Source organism: Papio anubis, chromosome 12 (genome assembly GCF_008728515.1).
Source record: "Papio anubis isolate 15944 chromosome 12, Panubis1.0, whole genome shotgun sequence".
Lineage (NCBI taxonomy): Eukaryota > Metazoa > Chordata > Mammalia > Primates > Cercopithecidae > Papio > Papio anubis.
The window spans coordinates 38,564,126-38,585,753 of NC_044987.1; the positions used below are offsets into that span (position 1 = coordinate 38,564,126).

The 21,628-nt window shown below is 36.5% G+C and overlaps 1 protein-coding gene across 9 annotated transcripts in view; it reads left to right on the plus strand.

The window, feature by feature from the left end:
* Nucleotides 1-21,628, plus strand: part of MTMR2 (myotubularin related protein 2) — an 88,865-nt gene that overhangs the window by 60,660 nt on the left and 6,577 nt on the right. For 8 of the 9 annotated variants that reach the window (XM_003910575.5, XM_009187145.2, XM_003910576.4 and 5 more), the window contains 7 exons: nucleotides 2,625-2,726; nucleotides 3,629-3,712; nucleotides 10,476-10,625; nucleotides 11,378-11,566; nucleotides 13,343-13,528; nucleotides 16,026-16,232; nucleotides 19,436-19,528. In XM_003910575.5, the coding sequence (XP_003910624.1) occupies nucleotides 2,625-2,726; nucleotides 3,629-3,712; nucleotides 10,476-10,625; nucleotides 11,378-11,566; nucleotides 13,343-13,528; nucleotides 16,026-16,232; nucleotides 19,436-19,528 (1,011 nt within the window). The remainder of the gene's footprint in view (nucleotides 1-2,624; nucleotides 2,727-3,628; nucleotides 3,713-10,475; nucleotides 10,626-11,377; nucleotides 11,567-13,342; nucleotides 13,529-16,025; nucleotides 16,233-19,435; nucleotides 19,529-21,628) is intronic. The other variant, XM_017948883.3, reaches the window with a different exon arrangement.

Here is a 21,628-nt window from a genome sequence, read left to right on the forward strand (position 1 = left end):
ACTAAATATGATATATTCATCATCACCTATCTTTTCTATTTCTAGTTCTCATAATTTTTCTTTTTTTTGAGATGGAGTCTCGCTCTGTCACCCAGGCTGGAGTGCAGTGGCGTGATCTTTGCTCACTGCAAGCTCCGCCTCCTGGGTTCACGCGATTCTCCTGCCTCAGTCTCCCGAGTAGCTGGGACCACAAGCACCCACCACCATGCCTGGCTAATTTTTTTGTGTGTATTTTTAGTAGAGATGGGGTTTCACCATGTTAGCCAGGATGGTCTCAATCTCCTGACCTTGTGATCTGCCCATCTCGGCCTCCCAGAGTGCTGGGATTACAGGTGTGAGCCACCGCGCCCAGCCAATTTTTCTACTTCTGAAACAATAGTGTGGAAAAATTGATATTGTAGACTTCTCTTATGTTCTAATCTACTGGCATTCTTTAAATGCATTGATATTTGAATGAAACATAGATTGTTACATTTTTACCATTAAGTCATAGATATTTAATACTATGTACCACTTCTCCAGGTCACTGTTATTAAGGCCTAATTCACTAACACCCATGCACATTGAGATTCTACATCACATTGTTCCTTTCTTTTGCTATTCTGCCAGTGCCAAAAGAAACAGCATGTGTATAATTCAAGATACTTTGTTATGCTAATCTTAGAAGTTTTGTGACTCTGGTATTAAAGCTAATGACTTAGTAATTATTTTTGTAGTTTTCTTTTTTTTTCGAGACAAGAGTCTGGCTCTGTCACCCAGGCTGGAGTGCAGTGGCATGATCTCGGCTCACTGCAGCCTCTGCTTCCCAGGTTCAACTGATTCTCCTACCTCAGCCTCTGAGTAGCTGGGATTACAGGCATATGCCACCATGCCTGGCTAATTTTTGTATTTTTGGTAGAGACAGGTTTCACCACGCTGGTCAGGCTGGTATCAAACTCCTGGCCTCAAGTGATCTGCCCACCTTGGCCTCCCAAGGTGTTGAGATTACAGGCGTGAGCCACTGTGCCTGGCCTGTGGTTTTCCATTATAGTCAGAAGGGCTCTGTAAGTGTAATTGCTGTCAACCACGTGTCAAGCACACTGTTTCCTGATCACTTTTCTGTAGTTTAATAGTAAGTAGCACATATAATATAAGAGGATGTGAAAGAAGATAATTTTGAATCTTAATCATTTTAAATATAATTTTTTTTTCCATGGAACAGGATCGTTATCAATTAACACAAATATTTGTAGGGCCCCTGACATGGTACTTTCAGAGAACTCTGTGGTTAATAGAATGATTCTGAGTATCTCTCCTAGTTATAAAGATATTTACTAAGGGAAAACAAGATATCAGCTTAGGTTCCTGCATATGTTTATTTTAAAAGAGTAAAGCCAGCATTCTAGTTTTGGATCAGATTTATAATATACTGTCTTACTCACATATTGTGGGTACATTGTAGTGGAGTGGCTTTGTGTGTGATTCTACAAAATGAGGCATAATAAAGCTATTTTGAATTCTGCCTAGGTAAAAACATTTAAATAAAATGATTAGTCTTAAAATTATTCTTTTCTTATAATTTTTTTTTTTTTTTTTAATTTTTCGTAGAGACAAGGTCTTGCTGTGTTGCCCAGGCTGGTCTTGAACTTGTAACAATTTATGTTTCATTCAAGTATCAATCAATGCATTTAAAGAATGATAGTAGATAAGAACATAGGAAAAGTCTACAATACCAATTTTTCCCCACCACTGTTTTAGAAGTAGAACACCTCAAGTGTCCCTCTTGCTTTGTCCACCCAAAGTGTCAGAATTAAAGGCATGAGCCACTGTGTCTGGCCCTTGAAATTATCTTAATCCCCAGTTTTTTTCTAAGTGCTATTAAGAAAACAGTAAACCAGAACATGAATAACTGCATTCAGCCTGAGCACAGAAAACTGCTTAGGGACAAATGGAAGGGAACCTTGGTCTTTAGACCTTACTGTAGAACCTGGATAATATAAACTAAACTATTCAGAGGTTATGTGTCAGTAGATGGTGGAAGAATGTGGTTATAGAGTGAGGAAAGGAAGACTTTCAGGCAGGGTTTAGTTCTATCAAGTCTATAGCAGGGGACTTAGGAAGAGAATGTCCAATGCAAATGAACCCTGGGAAGGGAGAGTTAGTAGGAAAATAATCACCAGATATAATGAAATGAAGGCACATATGAAATATAACAAATACTAATCAGGTTTTATTAATAAGGAAATTTATGAGAGAAAATGGGCTTTCACAGGGAAAGCACATATAGTTTTCAGTCATGATATTAATAGTTTGTGTCAGTCATGATATTAATCTTCAGATGTAATATCGTTAATCCCCAGTGGTTACATCAAATACTGTCTCTTTCACTGGCCTATTTTGAGTCCATAAGCATAGGTAAATTTCCTGCCCTCTGAATTCTGCTTTGTAGTAGAGTACCTGTGTTTCTTTCAATTTTTCCCAGTGAACCATTATAATTTCCCTGTCTCCAGGAGCTGATGCCTGATTTATTTTTGTATCCTACATTCACAAATCTTAACATTTTACAAGATAGTTCCAAGTAACCTTATTGATTCATTTAAGTAAGTAGTGAACAATCATTAACTTGGTTCCTAAATCTTTTCTAGGATATTAGGAGTTTACGATTTGCTCATAAACCAGAGGGGCGGACAAGAAGATCCATATTTGAGAATCTAATGAAATATGCATTTCCTGTCTCTAATAACCTGGTAAAATGTTTCCTGTCTTTGGAAAATTTGTGCTATAATTATTGATGTAGTATAAAGAAACTTGTTTAGGCTGTCTAGAATCTCTACATTTACATCCCTGCTTTGACATTTAACCAGAGGTATAGTGTAAGTATAACCTAGTATCTTGCATCAATTTCTTTAGGTATGAAATAAAGGAAGCTGGACTAGCTGATTTCTGAGGTCCAATCCAGCACTAACATTTTATGATTATATGATCTTGCCATTCAGGGTGTTTCCATGATGAAAAGTTGCCTGTTGTCTTCATTAGGATTTGAAATTCTCCTTTTTAATTGGCAGCCAGTTAAGACTAGCAATTTGGGAGGTAAGGGTAGGCAAACCCTGAGTTCCCACTATGCTATAGACAGTGTTAGACTCCTATGTTTATATCACGTCACTTCTCTGTAGCCTATGGTGGTAGATATTATTTATCCCTGTTTAGCGATGAAAGCCACATCAGGTAAGCAGTTAACTCAAGGGCACAGTTAGTAGGAGTACTATTTGGAATCAACGTTGGTCTTATGACTCCAGTTCAATTTTTTTTTTTGTTTTTGGCATCATAGTTGTTTTTAAATGTAATGTCTTTATTTGAAAGTAAACCTACAAAGGCTACCAAAGATAATCTGAAGGAAATATAATGATATGTTAGTATTTGATAAGTTTTGTTGTCAAGTGTCTTTGCTTTTTTGTATGCTTAAAAAATATGTTAAAAAAATAGATTTTCAAAATTATAAAACAAAAACTATAATACAAAAAAGGATGCTAATACATAAACTGTTCTTGCAGATAAATAAATGAAAACTTTGGATATATGGATACATTTCTGATTCATTACCTTTGTGAATATCTTTTTTTAGCTCTTATCATTGTTTACTTTTTTGTAGCCTCTTTTTGCTTTTGAATACAAAGAAGTATTCCCTGAAAATGGATGGAAACTATATGACCCTCTTTTAGAGTATAGAAGGCAGGTATGTACTTCCTTTTCTTTCAATTTTAGTATTTTGTATTCTTTTCATTACAAAGAAAACTGGGTGAACCATGTATGAAAACCAGCATATCTCATACCACAGTAATTCACTACAGTAACAGATTAAAGCAGAATTCAATCTTGAAATCTGTTTTAGTATATCATTCTTCCTATTCTTCCTTCAGTATACCACTTTCCAAAAAGTCTCTATATTGCATTACTTAAGCCCCACCTAAAATAGTCTTTTCTTTATTTTTAACTTTCCTCCTGTCCACTATGCTTTCTTGAGAATTTAAGACATACTGATTATTTCTTGGTAATCGTTCGATTTGTTATCTAGAATATTCTAGAATTCAAATATGAAAATTCTTGAGCTTTTACTTTTGTATTTAAATTTCAAACATAGCATTTTAATTATAACATTTCTAATTAATTGTAGTTTTACAAAACCACAATAAGTAGAGGTAAAGAACCACCACCAGAGAGCTAAAGATATCTAAATGACTTGAAGTGGGGCTTGTTACCACAGTTACATGTGGAAAGTGAAGTTGAAATTTCCTCAAACTGTGGAAAGTGAAGTTGAAATTTCCTCATTTAGTTATAAAGTTAATTGGCAAAATATGAAATAGAATACAAAATAAATGGGAATCAACTAAAAGCCAAGAGTATACAAGAAACATGTTAGGAGATTTGTGCTAACTCAAAAATCCAGTGTCAGAAGAAGATGACTAAGCAACGAAAAAGTATAGCAAGTGTCTTTAGAAATTATAAAAATGAGGACTACTCTTTGGGAGTCTGGGAACAAATTGCTGTCCCAGGAGCATTCAGTGTAGAACTTTGGAAAGCAGATGAGGTAACTGTGTCTAAATAAAAGAAATAAATTATTACTGAAAAGAAAAAATAAGTTAAAGTGTAAATGAACAACTATACCCATACAGAAAGAGAATTATGAGATTAGGAATTGTGACAGTAAGAATAGAGCATTGGCTTCTACATAAAATGGTATGGATGCTTTATGGTCTTTGACTTACTTCTCTGAATCAACTAAAAGGTCTAATGGGGTCAGGACACTAGTTAGAAGCTGTAGTTTTAAGATTTTTTCTTGGATATATTTTAAGTTTATTACAGAAGAAAATGAAGATGATCTCTTAAAATTAAGGACTAATGATAAAGCATCAGATTATTCACTTTCACCCCTTTAAATTTAAAAGAGGAAGTGGTAATACATTCTGTACAAAATTCAAAAGGTCCAGCAGGGTATACTGAAAGGTAGGTTTTCCTTCCAGGACAACCCTGTGTCCCCCCAGCCATTCTAGTTCCCCTCTCTTTAGGAAATGACATTATTGGTTTCCTGAGTATTTTTTTCAAAGTTTCATGTCTACAAAGCTTGTGTATGTATGTTTGGGTATTGTTTTTTTAAGCATATGGTAGCATGCCATGCACACTCTTCTGTGCTTTTCTTTTTTCATTAATATATTTTGGAGATGGTACCATCTTCAAACATACAGACCTTTCTGTTTTTTTAAATTGAGATATAACTCACATACCATAAAATTTACTATTTTAAAGTATACAGTCCACTGCTTTTTAACATATTCACGAAATTGTGCAGTTACCACCACACTGTAATTCTAGCACATTTAGAAGACTTAGTTTTGAATTTTAGCTCTAGTTCTTACTCTCACACTTAGATGTAGGCTCTTGAATGAGTCATTTATGGCACACTGCCTTCATTTTTTACTTGGTGATAGATACCACATTATGGGATGTTTGAAGGATTGGTAACATATAGAAAGGCACTTTGTAAACTGTAAAAATCTATCCAAATGATGATTATTATATTTATTGCGTTGTGAGGCTCTGAAAAACAGGTATTATGACTGGCTTTATCATGTGCTGCCACTAAAAAAATGATAGCCACATTCATTCAATAGATCTACACTTAATAGTGTTAAAAGAAATTAAGACTGTATCTCTTCAAAAATGAGCAAAGGCTGGGCACAGTGGCTCAAACCTGTAATCCCAGCATTTTGGGAGGCTGAGACAGGAAGATCACTTGAGCCCAGGAGTTTGAGATCAGCGTGGGCAACATAGTGAAACCCCATCTATACAAAAAAATAAAAATTAGCCAGGTGTGGCGTGCACCTGTAGTCCCAGCTACTTGGGAGGCTGAGATGGGAGGACCACCTGAGCCCAGGAGATCAAGGCTGTGGTGAGCTGTGAATGTGCCACTGCACTCAAGCTTGGGCAACAGTGAGATTCCCCATGTCTCAAAAAATAATAAATAAAAATGGGCAAAGCTATTAATAACTGTTTAGGTTTGTCATATGGGAGAATGTTTCTTTAATTTACTCTTGAAGGACATATACAGTATGTAGTGATTATACACAAGACTATGGAATTTGTGGATAAGGCCAAGAAAAATCAAGTCATCAGTCTGGGCACAGTGGCTCACACCTGTAATCCCAGCACTTTGGGAGGCCAAGGCGGGAGGACTGCTCAAGCCCAGGAGTTCGAGACAAGCCTGGGAAACATGGTGAAACCCTGTCTCTACCAAAAATACAAAAATTAGCCAGGTGTGGTGACACATGCTTGTAGTCACAGCTATCCAGGGGGGTTGAGGCAGGAGGATTGATTGAGCCCTGGAGCTCGAGGCTGCAGTGAGCCATGAATGTGCCACTACACTCCAGCCTGGGTGACAGAGTGAGACCCTGTCTCAAAAAAAAAAAAAAAGGAAAAATATCAAGTCATGGGTAAAAATCTGTATAAAGATAATGAGCAGCCCAGTGCGGTGGTTCACACCTGTAATCCCAGCACTTTGAGAAGCCAAGGTGGGAGGATTGCTTGAGCTCAGGAGTTCGACACCAGCCTGGGCAACATGGTGTAACCCTATCTCTACAAAAAATACAAAAATTAGCCAGGCGTGGTGGTGCATGCCTGAAGTCCTAGCTACTCTGGAGGCTGACGTGGGAGGATTGCTTGAGCCCTGGAGGTTGAGGCTACAGTGAGCTGTGATTGCACCACTGCAGTCCAGCCTGGTGAAGAGTGCAGAGACCTTATCTCAAGAAACGAACAAAAAAGGTAATGAGCATGGTCTCCTGCAGAAATACCCAACAAAAGTTACATGCATTACTTAACAAACTTGAAAAACAGTCACTTCAGTCAAGGGAAACAGAATTTATCCTTAGAACTGGAATATAAGTAACTAAGAAAGCCATAATCCTTTCAGTTTGTTTGTGTAGTAACTTGACCCTGACAAGTGGATACTGAAGGGCAGTGATTTTGTTTGGAGAGTAGATATATACCAAAGATCAATAGTTGTCAGTATATTTTTAGTACTGTCTACAAAGAAAGTGTCTGAGGGCTAGCCAATTCCAGTTTTCTGCTTGAAAGGCAGTTTTTAGTGAAGATAGGCGTGTCAGCATATCTAAGAATGAGGTAGCCATGAAGGTAATTTAAGTCAGTGGTTCTCATTCCTACCCCACCCTGCTACTTACCTGAATAATGTGACATTCCCCATGAGAACAGTGGTTCTCCTGGTAGTGATTTTACAAGGATATGGGAAGTGGAGTGGGAGACGAGAGTACCTTTCTGAGTTGGGGGATGGTGCATTAGGCTCTCCGATGTATGCTTCTCAAGTGATCTGACCTTCTTAGCTCTGACTGCGTGTTTTCTAAGAAAACTTTGGAAACTGATTTTGCTTCTTATGGAAACTTCCTATGGTTCACTGATTTATTCATTTATACATTTATCAAATTCATATAATACGTTCTAAATACTAGTGGCTAAAATATGAAACAAAATGATAAAGTCCAGGTTCCCAAAGAGTTTGTGTTCAATGGAGCATTCAAACAAATAGATTAACAATTACAATATAATGTAATGAATAGTCTGATAGAGCAAGTACTGTAGGGAGAGAACATGAAGCCATCTGGGAGCTGAAAGACGTTTGATATAGACTAGACCAGAGCATACAGTGGCAAGGGAGAGATCTGGAGAAAGCAGGATTGTAGAGGGCTTTGCTAAGTCTGGTAAAGGACTTCATACTTTATATGAAAAGCAATAGGTAGCCATTGATTTTAAGCAGAGGAATGACATAATCCCTTTTGCATCTTAAAAGATTACTGTGGAGGCAGTGTAGAGAATGGATTAGAGAGGGACAGGAGAGAAGTGATAATGGCCTGAATTAGGGAAGTGGTGGTAAGAATTGAAGAAAAAAGTGAGCAAACTTCTGGTATTTCCGGAGGCAAAATCATAGAAATTGGTCATTGACTGGATGTAAGGGATAAGGGAGAGGGAGGAGTTAAAGACGATAACCAAGTTTCTTGGATGAATACCATCTCTTTAAACTTGCCAATTCACTGTACTTTTTAGTATAGCATGTGAAAATATACGTATATATAAAAAATATATACGTATATATAAAATATGAAATATATAAGTATATATTCACATGCTATACTAAAAAGTACAGTGAATTGTGTGTGTATATATATTATATATAAGTTTTAAGATGGAATCTCGCTGTGTCATCCAGGCTGGAGTGCAGTGGCGTGATCTTACCTCACTGCAACCTTCACCTCCTGGGTTCAAGCAATTCTCCTGCCTCAGCTTCCCAAGTAGCTGGGATTACAGGCATGAGTCACCATTCCCGGCTAAGTTTTGTATAATAGAAATGGGGTTTCATCCATGTTGGCCAGGCTGGTCTTGAACTCCTGACCTCTAGTGATCTGCCCACCTCAGCCTCCCAAAGTGCTGGGATTACAGGCGTGAGCCACCATGCCCGGCCAGCACATGAATATTTTGTTAAAAACCTCTAATTAAGCCTTTTACTTGTGGAAATAAGTCATGGGTAAAAATCTGTATAAAGATAATGAGCAGCCTGGTGCAGGGTTTAACTTTCATCTTAAAGTTGTCCAGAATATCTGAAGTCAAGGAAATCAGGAGGGAGGGAAAGATGTAGACCATAGGGAGCAAGATGGGACCAGGCTAATTATATGGGGTAAACAGGATGTAAGGTGCTAATGAAAGAACGGTTAGGGATAAATAGAAGCGCTATTGAGAGTGTTTGCTGGAAGGGAATTTTCTTTCTTAATTTTAACAGCCTTCTGGGTGTTTGGCAATAGCTTGAGAAATACTTCTTTAAAGGAGAGTACATTCTGCTCTTTGAGATTTTTACAACAATTTAGTGAACTAGGATAGTAAATTTTTCTTGAGGAATAATGTACTTTTATATAAAAAGGACAGATTTGGAATGGTCATGGAATTCTCTGCTACTTCCTAGTGTATAGCTTTGGCCAAATTACAAACTGTGCCATAGTTTCTTTATGAAATGAAGTTAATGAAACCTGAGTACAGTAAAATACATCTGTGTTTGGGTGTAAAGAGGCTGGCAAAGTGCCTACACATAATAGATGCTCAGTAAATGTATTTTTCACTTTCAATTCTGTCTTTTTGTTTGATAAGCATTTTCAGAGATCATAAAATTTAAAAGATTTTCTTAGGTCCAATCATTTAATAGCTGAATTTTGTATACAATGAAGGATGGAAAATTTCAGTTGTCTTATTAAGTAATCCTATAATGTGAAGTACTACACTATAAAATAGCAGATGTTGAAGAAGCACGAGAGCTCAATAGTTGATATATTTTTTAAAAATTGTTTTAAACATTTTTCTTGCTTGTTGCCTTTTATTTTGCCTTGCATGCCTCCCTTACTTTTCTAATATATTTTAGATTAGCAAAATCCATTAGTACCTGAGTGAAAAATGTACTTCACGTATGTGATAGCTTTGTATGTAGTACTCTGGTGGACACTTGGTGCCTGACTTCTGATATTTCTTTGTATAGATGAATGGCAACAAAGTCAATCATCCAGTCAAACTGAATGAGACCCTGCACTTTGGGAGGCCAAGGCAGGCGGATCACCTGAGGTCAGGAGTTCACGACCAGCCTGACCAACATGGTGAAACCCTGTCTCTACTAAAAATACAAAATTAGCCAGGTGTGGTGGCGCATGCCTGTAATCCCAGCTACTGGGGAGGCTGAGGCAGGAGAATCGCTTGAACCCAGGAGGCAGAGGTTGCAGTAAGCCGAGATCACATCATTGCACTCCAGCCTAGGCAACAAGAGTGAAACTCTGTCTCCAAAAAAAAAAAAATAGGAACATTTGGCCAGGTGTGGTGGCTCACGCCTATAATCCCAGCACTTTGGGAGGCCAAGGCAGGTGGATCACGAGGTTAGGAGATTGAGACCATCCTGGCCAACCCCGTCTCTACTAAAAATACAAAAATTAGCCCAGCACGGTGACGTACGCCTGTAGTCCCAGCTACTCAGGAGGCTGAGGCAGGAGAGTCACTTGAACCCGGGAGGCAGAGGTTGCAATGAGCTGAGATCGCACCATTGCACTCCAGCCTGGGCAACAGAGCGATACTCTGTCTCAAAAAAAGAATAGGAACATTTGAAGTATTAATGTTTCCTCCCTCCTCCTGAATATGCTTAGCACAAGCCCACACTCAGTATTTAGTGAATTAATGTCCGTTATATTAACATCAAATTGGGAATTGGGTTCCACAAATGAATACATATCCCTATATCAGAATATCTAATCCTAAAAGCCTGGTACCACAGGCTGACAACAGCTATCCCAGCACTTTAGGGGATGGACAGTAGAGGTCAGAGAGATTGAACAGGATGACTTCTGTCCTGGTGTCGTTTAATATTTTAGTTAGATAGTAATTTGTCTTATGTTTCATTTCACATGTAGGGAATTCCAAATGAAAGCTGGAGAATAACAAAGATAAATGAACGATATGAACTTTGTGATACATACCCTGCCCTCCTGGTCGTGCCAGCAAATATTCCTGACGAAGAATTAAAGAGAGTGGGATCCTTCAGATCAAGAGGCCGTATCCCAGTAAGTAGGAAGTTTGGAGTTTGGATGAGCCTTTGCAAGTGCTTTTTTACTCAACGTAATGCTGAGATTAATGAGTAGGAGAATGGATTCAGGATATAAATAGCTACAGCAGCAGGTCTTTCGTGGGGATATTGGAGATTGATTTATTTAGTAAAGTTAAAACTAGAGGAAAGACTCAGATTAAAGAGGCTTCCGGAGAGTGTGATATGGGTATTAGATAAACTGCACAGAATTGCATGATTCTTCACTGAAAAGCAAAGTTTGCTCTGTGTATTAGTCACTATTTATCTTATTGTATATTCTTTAGTCATGGTGATAAATGTTCTTTTTTTTTTTTTAAGTCCTAGAAAGAACACCTTACAAATTTATAACTGGATCTTAGAAAGATGAGCTTAAATAATTTTAGGTACAAAATTCATAGATTCTAAAGGCTTTTAGAACTGAGCAGTTTTGCTAATATATTAAGTGGGGTTTACTTAGCCCTGTTTCAAAGTATTTTTTCCAGGAGGTAACATTTCCCAGTAATCAACGACTTTCCTAAATCAGTATCTGACTAAAGAATTAGACCAAGTTTTCCACATGCCAGAATTGGCTTGAAAGAAAGGCGATAATTTTTCCTAGCAGCCCCAGATGTCCTTTCATGTCCAGGCTTTGGATCCAATTAGAAAGCAGAGATTTATTGAGTACTGTTTTTGAGAATTATAAACAGAGAAGTATGTAAAAGGTGTGTTACCTTTTTTTTCCTCATTAAGGTTTTATCATGGATTCATCCTGAAAGTCAAGCCACAGTCACTCGGTGTAGCCAGCCCATGGTTGGAGTGAGTGGAAAGCGAAGCAAAGAAGATGAAAAATACCTTCAAGCTATCATGGATTCCAATGCCCAATCTCACAAAATCTTTATATTTGATGCCCGGCCAAGTGTTAATGCTGTTGCCAACAAGGTCAGATGGTCTCTTAGTAATTATAATTATGGTTTCATGGATCAGCTGAGTTTGGCAGGGCCACAGTGTAGTAAAAAGGGCTCAAGCTCTACACTGGTAAAGATATAGGTTCTAGTCTTGGCTCTTCAACTTGATGGTGTGATTTTGAGTTATTTAACCTCTTTAGACCTCAATTTGTTTATTGGTAAAAATGAGAATAATAGTTAACAGTGTTGTTTTGGGAGCAAACATCATTTAATAAAAAATAATGCATAACCTTGTGCTTACTTACATAATAACTAGGTGTTCAGTTATTCTGAGTTTCCCACTTCTCCAAATTTGACAACTGAGTTTATGACTCACTGAAGTCCCTGTATAGTCCTGCTCTAGGAATAGCAAACTAGTGTTCTCAGTGACTAGTGGTGCCCTCTTCTGACCGTCCTCCACCTGAACAAGTTATTCAGACTGACTGACAGTCAGCTGTAGCTGATTGTTCCAGCAGAATAAATATTAGCATTATGGAAATTGAAATTTTGGTTCAGTTGACCAAATCTATAGGAGGAGGGAAGGAGAGAGAAGACATAACGACTTGACTACAGCAGCAGGTACCATTACTGAAAAGTGCTCATCTTTTCAAGTGTACATTTCAGTGCTTTTAGTATATTCACAAAGTTGTACAACCATCACCACTACCTGATTCCAGGACATTTTCATTCTATGTGTTTCTGTGACAGGTTCTGTATAGTTGTTACCACTGCTGTCTTTCTAGAATGTTGCAACAAATTTGAATTGAAAGTTCCTCTCTTATTCCCACTCTTCAGAAGTAATCCTTGTTAACAGGTATCCATTGAAACACTGTTAATTCTATAATTGTGCCAAATGATTTCCCACTCTCAGTGTCAGAAAGGAAGGTGAACTTCTGTTCTTTCAGTAATTTGTTGCTGTTTATGAGTTCGTGGTTCTGTTGTTTTCAAAGATGTGGGTCATATGATCACTTAATTTTATATAATTATATTTGCTGCTCCAGTATTTTCCTAATTTGTTTCTGTTAGGGCTCTAAGAAGTATGATTTTACACATGAGTTAGGTAGAAGATAGAATATTTTATTCATGAAATATAAAAAGATTAAGTCCAGAAAAATTAGGTTCTTCTTTCCAGCCATAGCTTATTTTGAACACCAAGTATTTTCTCATTCTATTCTGTAGATGTAGATTTCAGTCTTTGAGAACATTCATGATGATAGCATTCTGTGCTTTTATACTTGTTCTTTTTATTTAAAAAGAATTATGTGGTTAAAAAAGAAGCAGGTCATTTTGATTGCAAAGAGTTTATTTCTTAGATATGAAGATTAAAATGAGGTGAAGAGGCAGGGAGGTGAAGAAGCATAGGTAAACCAGACATGCGGTCGCAGCACCTGAAACTTACAGTCTGGTAATTTCAGTATATATGAAAGGAAGTCTTCTATAAGAACTTATGCTTGGGTAGAAGTTGAAGTATGGGCTGGGAAAATTTAGTGCTTTACAATGTTTAAATACCCTCATATGTGTTTCACATTTAATTTTAATAACGGGCCACATGAGCAAGTCGGAGTACGTATATATATTCATTTGGTAAAGAAGAACATGAGGAAGCGAGTGGTTGTGCTAAATAAGTTGTCCTGAGCCATCCACATTTTCCCGTGGAGTTTTCCTGGTCTCCAGTAATATGTATCATCTTTTATGCTAGTGGATATTTTATGTCACTTGTCCACAGATGTGCATTCATTTATGATTTTCCATGATGTGTGCTTTTTTCCAGGCAAAGGGTGGAGGTTATGAAAGTGAAGATGCCTATCAAAATGCTGAACTAGTTTTTCTGGATATCCACAATATTCATGTTATGAGAGAATCTTTACGAAAACTTAAGGAGATTGTGTACCCCAACATTGAGGAAACTCACTGGTTGTCTAACTTGGAATCTACTCATTGGCTAGAACATATTAAGGTGGGTGTGTGTTACTATATCCCAAACAAAGACTTTCTCTACCCCTTTGTTTATATTAGCTTTTAATATTAACAATGAAAAATGGGTAAATGCTTTGATACTTGGAATTACTACTGAATTTTAATGTTTGAATGAATTGGTTTTTTATACTGTGCATTTGGTTCTGTTGTACTTCTTTCATTCCCCCTCGCCATCCTATCTGAATTCGAACCATCCTTCAGATTCTAGTTCATATTTCATTTCTTCGTAAAGTCTTCCCACATTGCATCCTTTTCCATTTTCTCTGAACTCTTTACCCTGTCTTTCTATCTAGTCAGGAACTAGCCTGTATTTTGTTTGCTTTTGTGTGTCAACCAATGTATATTGCTAATTTATGAAGACCAAGACTGGATAAATCCTATATATATATTTTTGTCTTCTCAGGAGCTAGGGCAGCACTGTCTGTGAATAGGTACCCAGTAAATATTAGTTGCATGATATGTGAAAACCATTCTGATCAGGAAAATGAGGTGGAGTGGTTGCATGAGCCACACTGAGTGCTAAGTCATTTGCAGAGCACATGTCAGTGCTAATTTACCTAACATGCTAATATAGTTATCATATTTTCAGATATGGTCTGTCAGTAACATAACTCACCAAAATATAGACTTATGTAGCCACATATATAAATATTATGAGGTAATGGGAAATGCATTCTTTCATGATAAGAACGATACTTCTACTCACATTAAAATCTCTGAAGTTCAGACAGAATTGAAGAGAAAACCAAACTGAGTTAAGAATTTTAAATAGACCACTCTTACTATTGTTTCCGCTTTGAGAAGCTTAGAAGCTTGAAAATCACAAAGTATAAACACTACTCAGCATGTTAATGTGGCCCATTTATTAAATTATGTGATGTGTAAATATACGGTCTTACGCTTGATTTGGAACTAACATAAATCTCTGTGTTTGATTCTGAAAACTCCAAGTATTTAATTTCCAGCTACAACATGGTCTCTAAAAGGCTGGCTATAACAGAATCAAATTTCCCTGGAGGTATAAGACATATAGTTGGGCTAAACTACTTTATTCTCCCCCAATCCTTATCACACCAAGAAAGTTTATTCAATCACTCTCTTCTGGTCTCTGTTCAAATATCACCTGAGAGGCCTTTCCCCGCCTCTTTACAAGATAAGAGTTCTACCAGCACTCCCTATAACTTCTATGGAGGGTTTTCACTTATTGCCATCTGGTATACTGTATATTTCCTTGTTTATTTGTGACTGGTGGGCCTTGCCCAAATAGAATGTAAACTTCAGTAAGCAGGAACTTTGTTCTCTACTGTATGGCCTGTGCCTAGAGCAGTATCTACCTTCTAGTAAGGGACTCCATAAATGTTTATTTAACGAATGAATGAACGATTACTACTTTGTATAACTCTTTCTGACCAGTCGTAACTAAACCTTTGGGTTAGTGATTCTTAACTTTGTATATGCACTAGAATTATAGGTGGAATTTATTTAAAATACTGAATTAGGATCATTGGAGAATGGGGTCTAGGCACTTCAGGCTTACAAATGCCTCTGATATCCTAATGTCAAGATCGTCATAGTACCCCATTTCCAGAATATGCTAATAGCTGTGATCGAGGGGAGGTTACGATATTTCCAAGCTTAATAATCTGTTTTCTTTCATTCTCATCTGTGTAGGTAGAACTATACTGTTTTTCAAGTATAATACGATATGGCCATTGCAGGGAAGAATAGGCTGTACTGTCCTTTTTTTTTTTTAAGATACCATACTTTTGTGTTTCTTTTTTGGTTATATCTAATTATTTTTAATAATTTAGTTTTAACTCAAGATCGATTTCAGAAAAGGTAAGTTATTTTGTAAAGGATTTCTGCATATTTAAAAAAATAAGAGCTTAAGTTATTTTAAATAACAGATTGACATATTAATCTGTGAATTTTCATGCATAGTGTTACAGAAAAGTAGCTCACTCTAAAGTTTATACTATGCTTGCTGTATGCTTTGTGACATAAAAATCTTTAGTCAAAACAATACAATAAATGCTATAGAATATTTCAAAAGAGATCCAGTATTATTGCTTTCACGTACTTGTCCCAATTTGGTTTCAGTAAGCGTTGTTTCAAATCATAAAAAAACTTCAATTTCCATATCAATTATTTTTATTTAAATAGATGATGGAATATTTGATGATTCTTAGAAACAGATCTCTTTAGAACTTTTCTAAGAAGAATCTTACACCATGATTTATTTAGCACCCAAAGGTACTTTTTATTTGGCTATTTCATTGGGCAAATTAATAGGAGTCAACAATTATGAGGTTTTTCTAGTTTTAAAAGCAAAATTTATGTATCTTCTACCATTTAAAAAAATTATTCTTAGGAAGGGACAAATGTTTTTCCTCATGTTATTGAAATAGTGATCCCTCATAAGCTTTATTAGTAAATTTTGAAGAAGGAAGTATTTATTAAAAAAATTTGTTTTCCAGCTTATTCTTGCAGGGGCTCTTAGGATTGCTGACAAGGTAGAATCAGGGAAGACGTCTGTGGTAGTGCATTGCAGTGATGGCTGGGATCGCACAGCTCAGCTCACTTCCCTTGCCATGCTCATGCTGGACGGATACTATCGAACTATCCGAGGATTTGAAGTCCTTGTGGAGAAAGAATGGCTAAGTTTTGGACATCGATTTCAACTAGTAAGTAAGGAACCTTGACTTTTGATACCTAGGCATGTGAAAAAAATACGTTTTTTAAAATAAGATATTCTTCGAAATCATCATTTATCTAGTGGGGCAAACGTTTTTGCTTGCTTTGGAAAGCATTAGGATATCCCTAACGTGACTAGTCTGGAGCCAGAGCTATTTGTCAAGCATCTGACCCGGTCTTTTCTGTGATCTCCACTGGGAAACATCAGATATCATTCAGTGATTGTCTATGGGTGTTTCTGGGCAGGCGTTTTCCTAAGTAGTTGAAAAACTTTTAGAAGGGTCTTTACCCAGATGCTGTCTGTAATGTTAACCTTTAGTATCCAGTAGTTACCAGAGTATACTAGCAGTGTTTATACAGTGTCCCTTGGTATATGTGGGGGCTTGGTTCCCAGACCCCATGAATAGACCAAAATCCACACATACTCAAGTTCTGAAGCTGGCCCTGCAGGGACCACGTAAAGTCGGCCCTCTGTGTATGTGGGTTCCACATCCTGCATTTGGCTGAAACAAATCTGCATATAAGTGGACCTGTGCAGTTCTAACTGTGTTGTTCAAGGGTCAACTGTAACTTGAAAGAGACATTTAAAGTTAGTCTGTTCTTTTGAACTTGAACTGTTAAATAAAATTGGGCACCTGGGTGTTTATTCAGATGGCTCACATTTTGCCGCTCTCTACACAATGTACTTAACATGAAATGGAATTTAAAACAAACTTTTACTTCAAAGAATAAAGTTTTAGTCAGCCAAAGCTGCACATGTTCATATAAATGTGATCAGAATCAAACATTTTGGGGTGTTTGAAGTTGCTATGGATTCCTAAATTGCTAACTCTGGTTACCTACTCCCCCTCTTTTTTTTTCCTAGTTATATTCTGAAAATAGAATTTTGACAATTAAAGGGCACCCAGGCAAGAGGATTTGCTCACAAAGTTAATGTAATGATTCTCAAACTTTTTGGTTTTAGGACCCCCTTTACATTGTTAACAATTATGGATAGCTGTTTTTCCTAACTCCCCAAATTTGTCACCCGGAGAACTTTATGTGAGTTATATCTATCAATATTTGCCATATTGAAAATTAAATTTAAAAAAATTTAAAAATATTTCTTAATTTAGGAAGTAAGCCTATTATATATTAACAGAAATAATATTTAAATGGAAAAATAGTTTCCAAAACAAAAAGTTTAATGAAAAGACTGGCATCGTTTTACTTTTACAAATTTAATGAGTTTGGCTTAATAGAAGATAGCTGAATTTTATATTTATTTTTACCTTCAATCTGTTTTGTGAGTTTTAAGTATATGAAGAAAATCTAACCACATACAGATATGTAAGTGGAAAAGCAGAAAGTATTTTAATAGCTTTTTCAGGGAATTGTAGATATTCTTCTTTGATACTACGCCAGAACTTGATAAACAGTAGTTTCTTAGAGGTTAGTTGTTATACGGAATCCAAAATCAAATTAATGAATTTTTTAATCATTAAATTCCATTGGTCTCGCTTCCATTTTGAATAGATCTTTTACCCATGTGTGGTTTTGTAACATCACATATTGGTTATTTGGAAAGTACTGGCTTATTGAGTTACACAAATCTTCCAAATGTAAATGCATTTCGTCATATAATACCATAAAATCACACTTGTTAATCACCACCATTGATTTTGTCAGAAAAGCCTTCAAGTATTTTTAAGCTCATTACGGTGGGCAAAAGTTCTCCAAAAATTGAGTTTTCACTCAAAAGCTTGAATATTTTCATTGACAACAAATACTGTCAGTTGTTTTCCTTTCAGTGATAATTCACATTGTACATTTTCAAAAAAAACTCTTTTTAAGTCTAAGCACAGTGCATATATTGATTTCTCTTTCAAGTAAAAATGATGAGAAAGTGCTATCTCCTACCATACTGCGTGTAGCAGCAAAGAGTTACACATATTTCCCGTTTTGTCACACAGGCCATTAAAAAAAAGTGTACTTAAGGGATGAGATTTAATAAAATTAGTAATTTTTACTGCCTTGTTAAGCACACTGGCATAAGAAAAATCGATTTTTTCCCTTTAACTGCGAGTGTCTGGTGGTAGAATACAGTGGGTACGAATGCAGTTTTAATTACAAGCATTGCCCTGCTTGATGCCTGCAGAGGCACCAGAATTTTTATCCTTCATAACTTATGCATCATTAGTGCAAGTGCCAACACACTGAAAAAGGTAAATAATGTCTTAATAAATTATGAAAATAGTTTTGACCTCACAGCCCTTGGATGTTTGTGGACCACACTTTTAGAATTTCTGCTTTGGGGTAAGGAGCAGGATTCTGTTTTCAGTTATCTGAGTCAAAGGTCCTCAGAGGAAATAACTGAGAAACTAGGTAGATGACTGCATGCTTGAAGGGTGGATGTCAAGCATTTTTGGCAGGTTTTCTAAGATGTGTGCTAATAGGGTTCCTCCTAATAAAGACACATCAGCGCTAAGATAGGATGGGGTACCCTTCACTCACTGGTCAAGGCATTAACAGAGAGTGGTGCTTTCTGAGGCCAGTGTCCATGTAACGTATTTCTCAAAGAGAGAAATTAAAATCTCTAGGACAAAAATCTGGCCTCTGAGTTCTGACTGCTTCCATCTTTTATTAGCAACCTTTTTAGGATCTGGGTTTATTAAACAGAGTAGTAATTCGTATTACAAGCACTTGTGTCAGAAAATATCTCAGCAGTTTGCACATCAAAATGTTAATAGATTTCTGCTTGGCAGGCTAGTGGGTGATTTTTTACTTACTTTGCAATGCTCTTTAAAAGACTCTGAAAAATTTTATGTATTTGAGACAGCGCCTCGCTTTGTCATCTAGGCTGGAGTGCAGTGGTGCGATCATAGTTCACTGTAGCCTTGTACTTCTGGGCTCAAGCCAGCCTCCCACCTTAGCCTCCTGAACAGCTAGGACTACAGGTGCATGCCACCATGCCTGGCTTTTAAAAATTTTTTGTAGAGATGGAGTCTTGCTATGTTGCCCAGACCCATCTCAAATTCCTGGCTTCAAGTGATCCTTCCACCACAGCCTCCCAAAGTGTTGAGATGACAGGTGTGAACCACAGAACCTGACTTTGAAAATTTTTAGACTATTGACCAATTATTTTTTAAAAAAATTATTTCCACCAAAACATGAAAACTCCCCCAAAGTTCATATATTTCACTTTTTGCTTCAGAGAGTTGGCCATGGAGATAAGAACCATGCAGATGCAGACAGATCGCCTGTTTTTCTTCAATTTATTGACTGTGTCTGGCAGATGACAAGACAGGTAATTTATCTGGCCTATCTATTCTTATATATCTCCTTTCAGTTTTCCTGTCAGAGTGGGGAGATTTGGTCACTGATTATCCTATAGATCATTAAATGGAAATTCTTGTAACATCTCCATGTCCATGTGAGAGCTATTATTTATTGTCACATTATGAATCAGGTTAAAGATTAACACTTGACAATTTGATTCTATTAGCATTTCAATGAGTAGCATTGATAATAACTCCCAAGAGGTTTTATCCTTTGTTTTGAACAAATAGTGTTAAACAGGCTCACCTAGAAGCTCATATTGCTAAGAGTGGAGATAAAATAAGCTAGGTATCACAAGCAAAATCAAATCTTTTAAGTAACTTTAACTGTTAATTTTTTAAAAATTTTCCATCTGCTCATTCTGAAAATTTGTATTTTAAGGGAAAAATGTTTATATAGGAAGCATAACAAGGGAGGCACATATTACATTCAGTTCTTTTTATTTTTTGGCATGGAGCGAGCTATTATGGCTTTTAGAACTTCTAACAAATTTGAAATATTAATATAAATGAATTTAATCTTTTGGAAAGAGCAGAGGGGACTGAGAAAACACCTGGTTTACTGTGAGATCACTTTATTAATGAGGCAAGGGGTCACTGTCTTAAAAAGATGATTTAATTCTGACTCAAGAAAAACCATCTGGAAACCCTGTTGAATGCAGCTCATTGGGAGGTAATTATTTACCTAAGGCTTTATTAGACCCCAAAACAACTGGAAGTCTGAATTGTTTGCACTTAGATTGCCATATGAATTTAAAGTAGGGCAAGTGCTGGCTCTGGTTGGCTTTGGATCATATTTATTTAGGAGCATATTTTTAGCTTCAATAAAATACTATTTCAATAAAAGAAAATGAATGGTAATCAGGTGAAATAATCAATTATATATTTAATAGTCCCTTGCCTCCATAAGCATTTCTGCATGGGTGAATTATTTAGAAACATGTTGGGTTAAATGAAGCATTTTCGTAGCTATGACTACAATATGATGAGACTAGTGTTTTAGCATATATACTGAAAAGGTGTATGCAATTCAGTTTTGGTTTATAAATCAGACCTTCAGTGTGTTGGGAGCTGGGAGGGAGAGGTGCTATATACCTAGTTTAACAATGTTGGGTTCTTTCTTGGATTAGGTTTGACTTTTTCCTTTGGAATTGGCTTTGAGGCAGTGTATCAACTACCTAAGTCCCTACAATCCTTTTTTGGATATGTGACCCAAAACACTAGGACCCCACTTTTGACTATTACCATATTCAGTTTTAAATAACCTTTGACTGTTGGCAAAAATCAAATTCGCCATGAAAGGAGTAGGAAAGCTCTTTGAAACCGTGGTATTGTTGATGGTTGTGTGTACTGCTTTCCAAAGTGAATACCTTGAAGGAAACGATGTGTTTGAATATCAGTTCTGATATGTTTGTTAGAAAAAAAGCACATTTACCAATTTCTTGCAAAGAAGAGTACATGATAATCTATAGCCAACCACCCTGAATGCACCCATCTCATCTGATTTTGGAAGCTAAGCAGGGTCAGGCCTTGTGAGCACTTGGATGGGAGAAGAGTACATCATAATACATTTCTTCCTTAGTAATTTTAATTTTGTTAACTTTTTATATGCTCTATCTAAAAGTAGTTTAACTCTAATTTTGAGCATGGCACTAAATAAAAGAAAATCAGTTTAAATCTGTATTTTTGATAGAACCTAAAATACTTTATAGCTGTCTTTATTTTATACACCTAGTGTTTTTCTGTATATTTTCTTCCTGAATATAAAGCATATTAGCTAGTCGTAACGTTTGTTAGCAATTGTCGGTTTTATAAATACTTGAATACTAGTACAGAGACCTGAATAGCACATTTGTCAAAACAGAACCAACTATGTTATGATAGCCAGATTCTATACCTCTCCTCCTATTTCCGTCCTCATCTCTGTCACCTCAGTCCTGAGATCAGGAAGCAGTTGTTGAAGGGCCTTTTAGATTTTAAACATGTAAATAAAACAAAACAGTTCTCTTCTGCTTAGGATTTTAAAAGCAATAGCTGCATTTAATGCCCTGCTATTTTAGTTTCTTTGT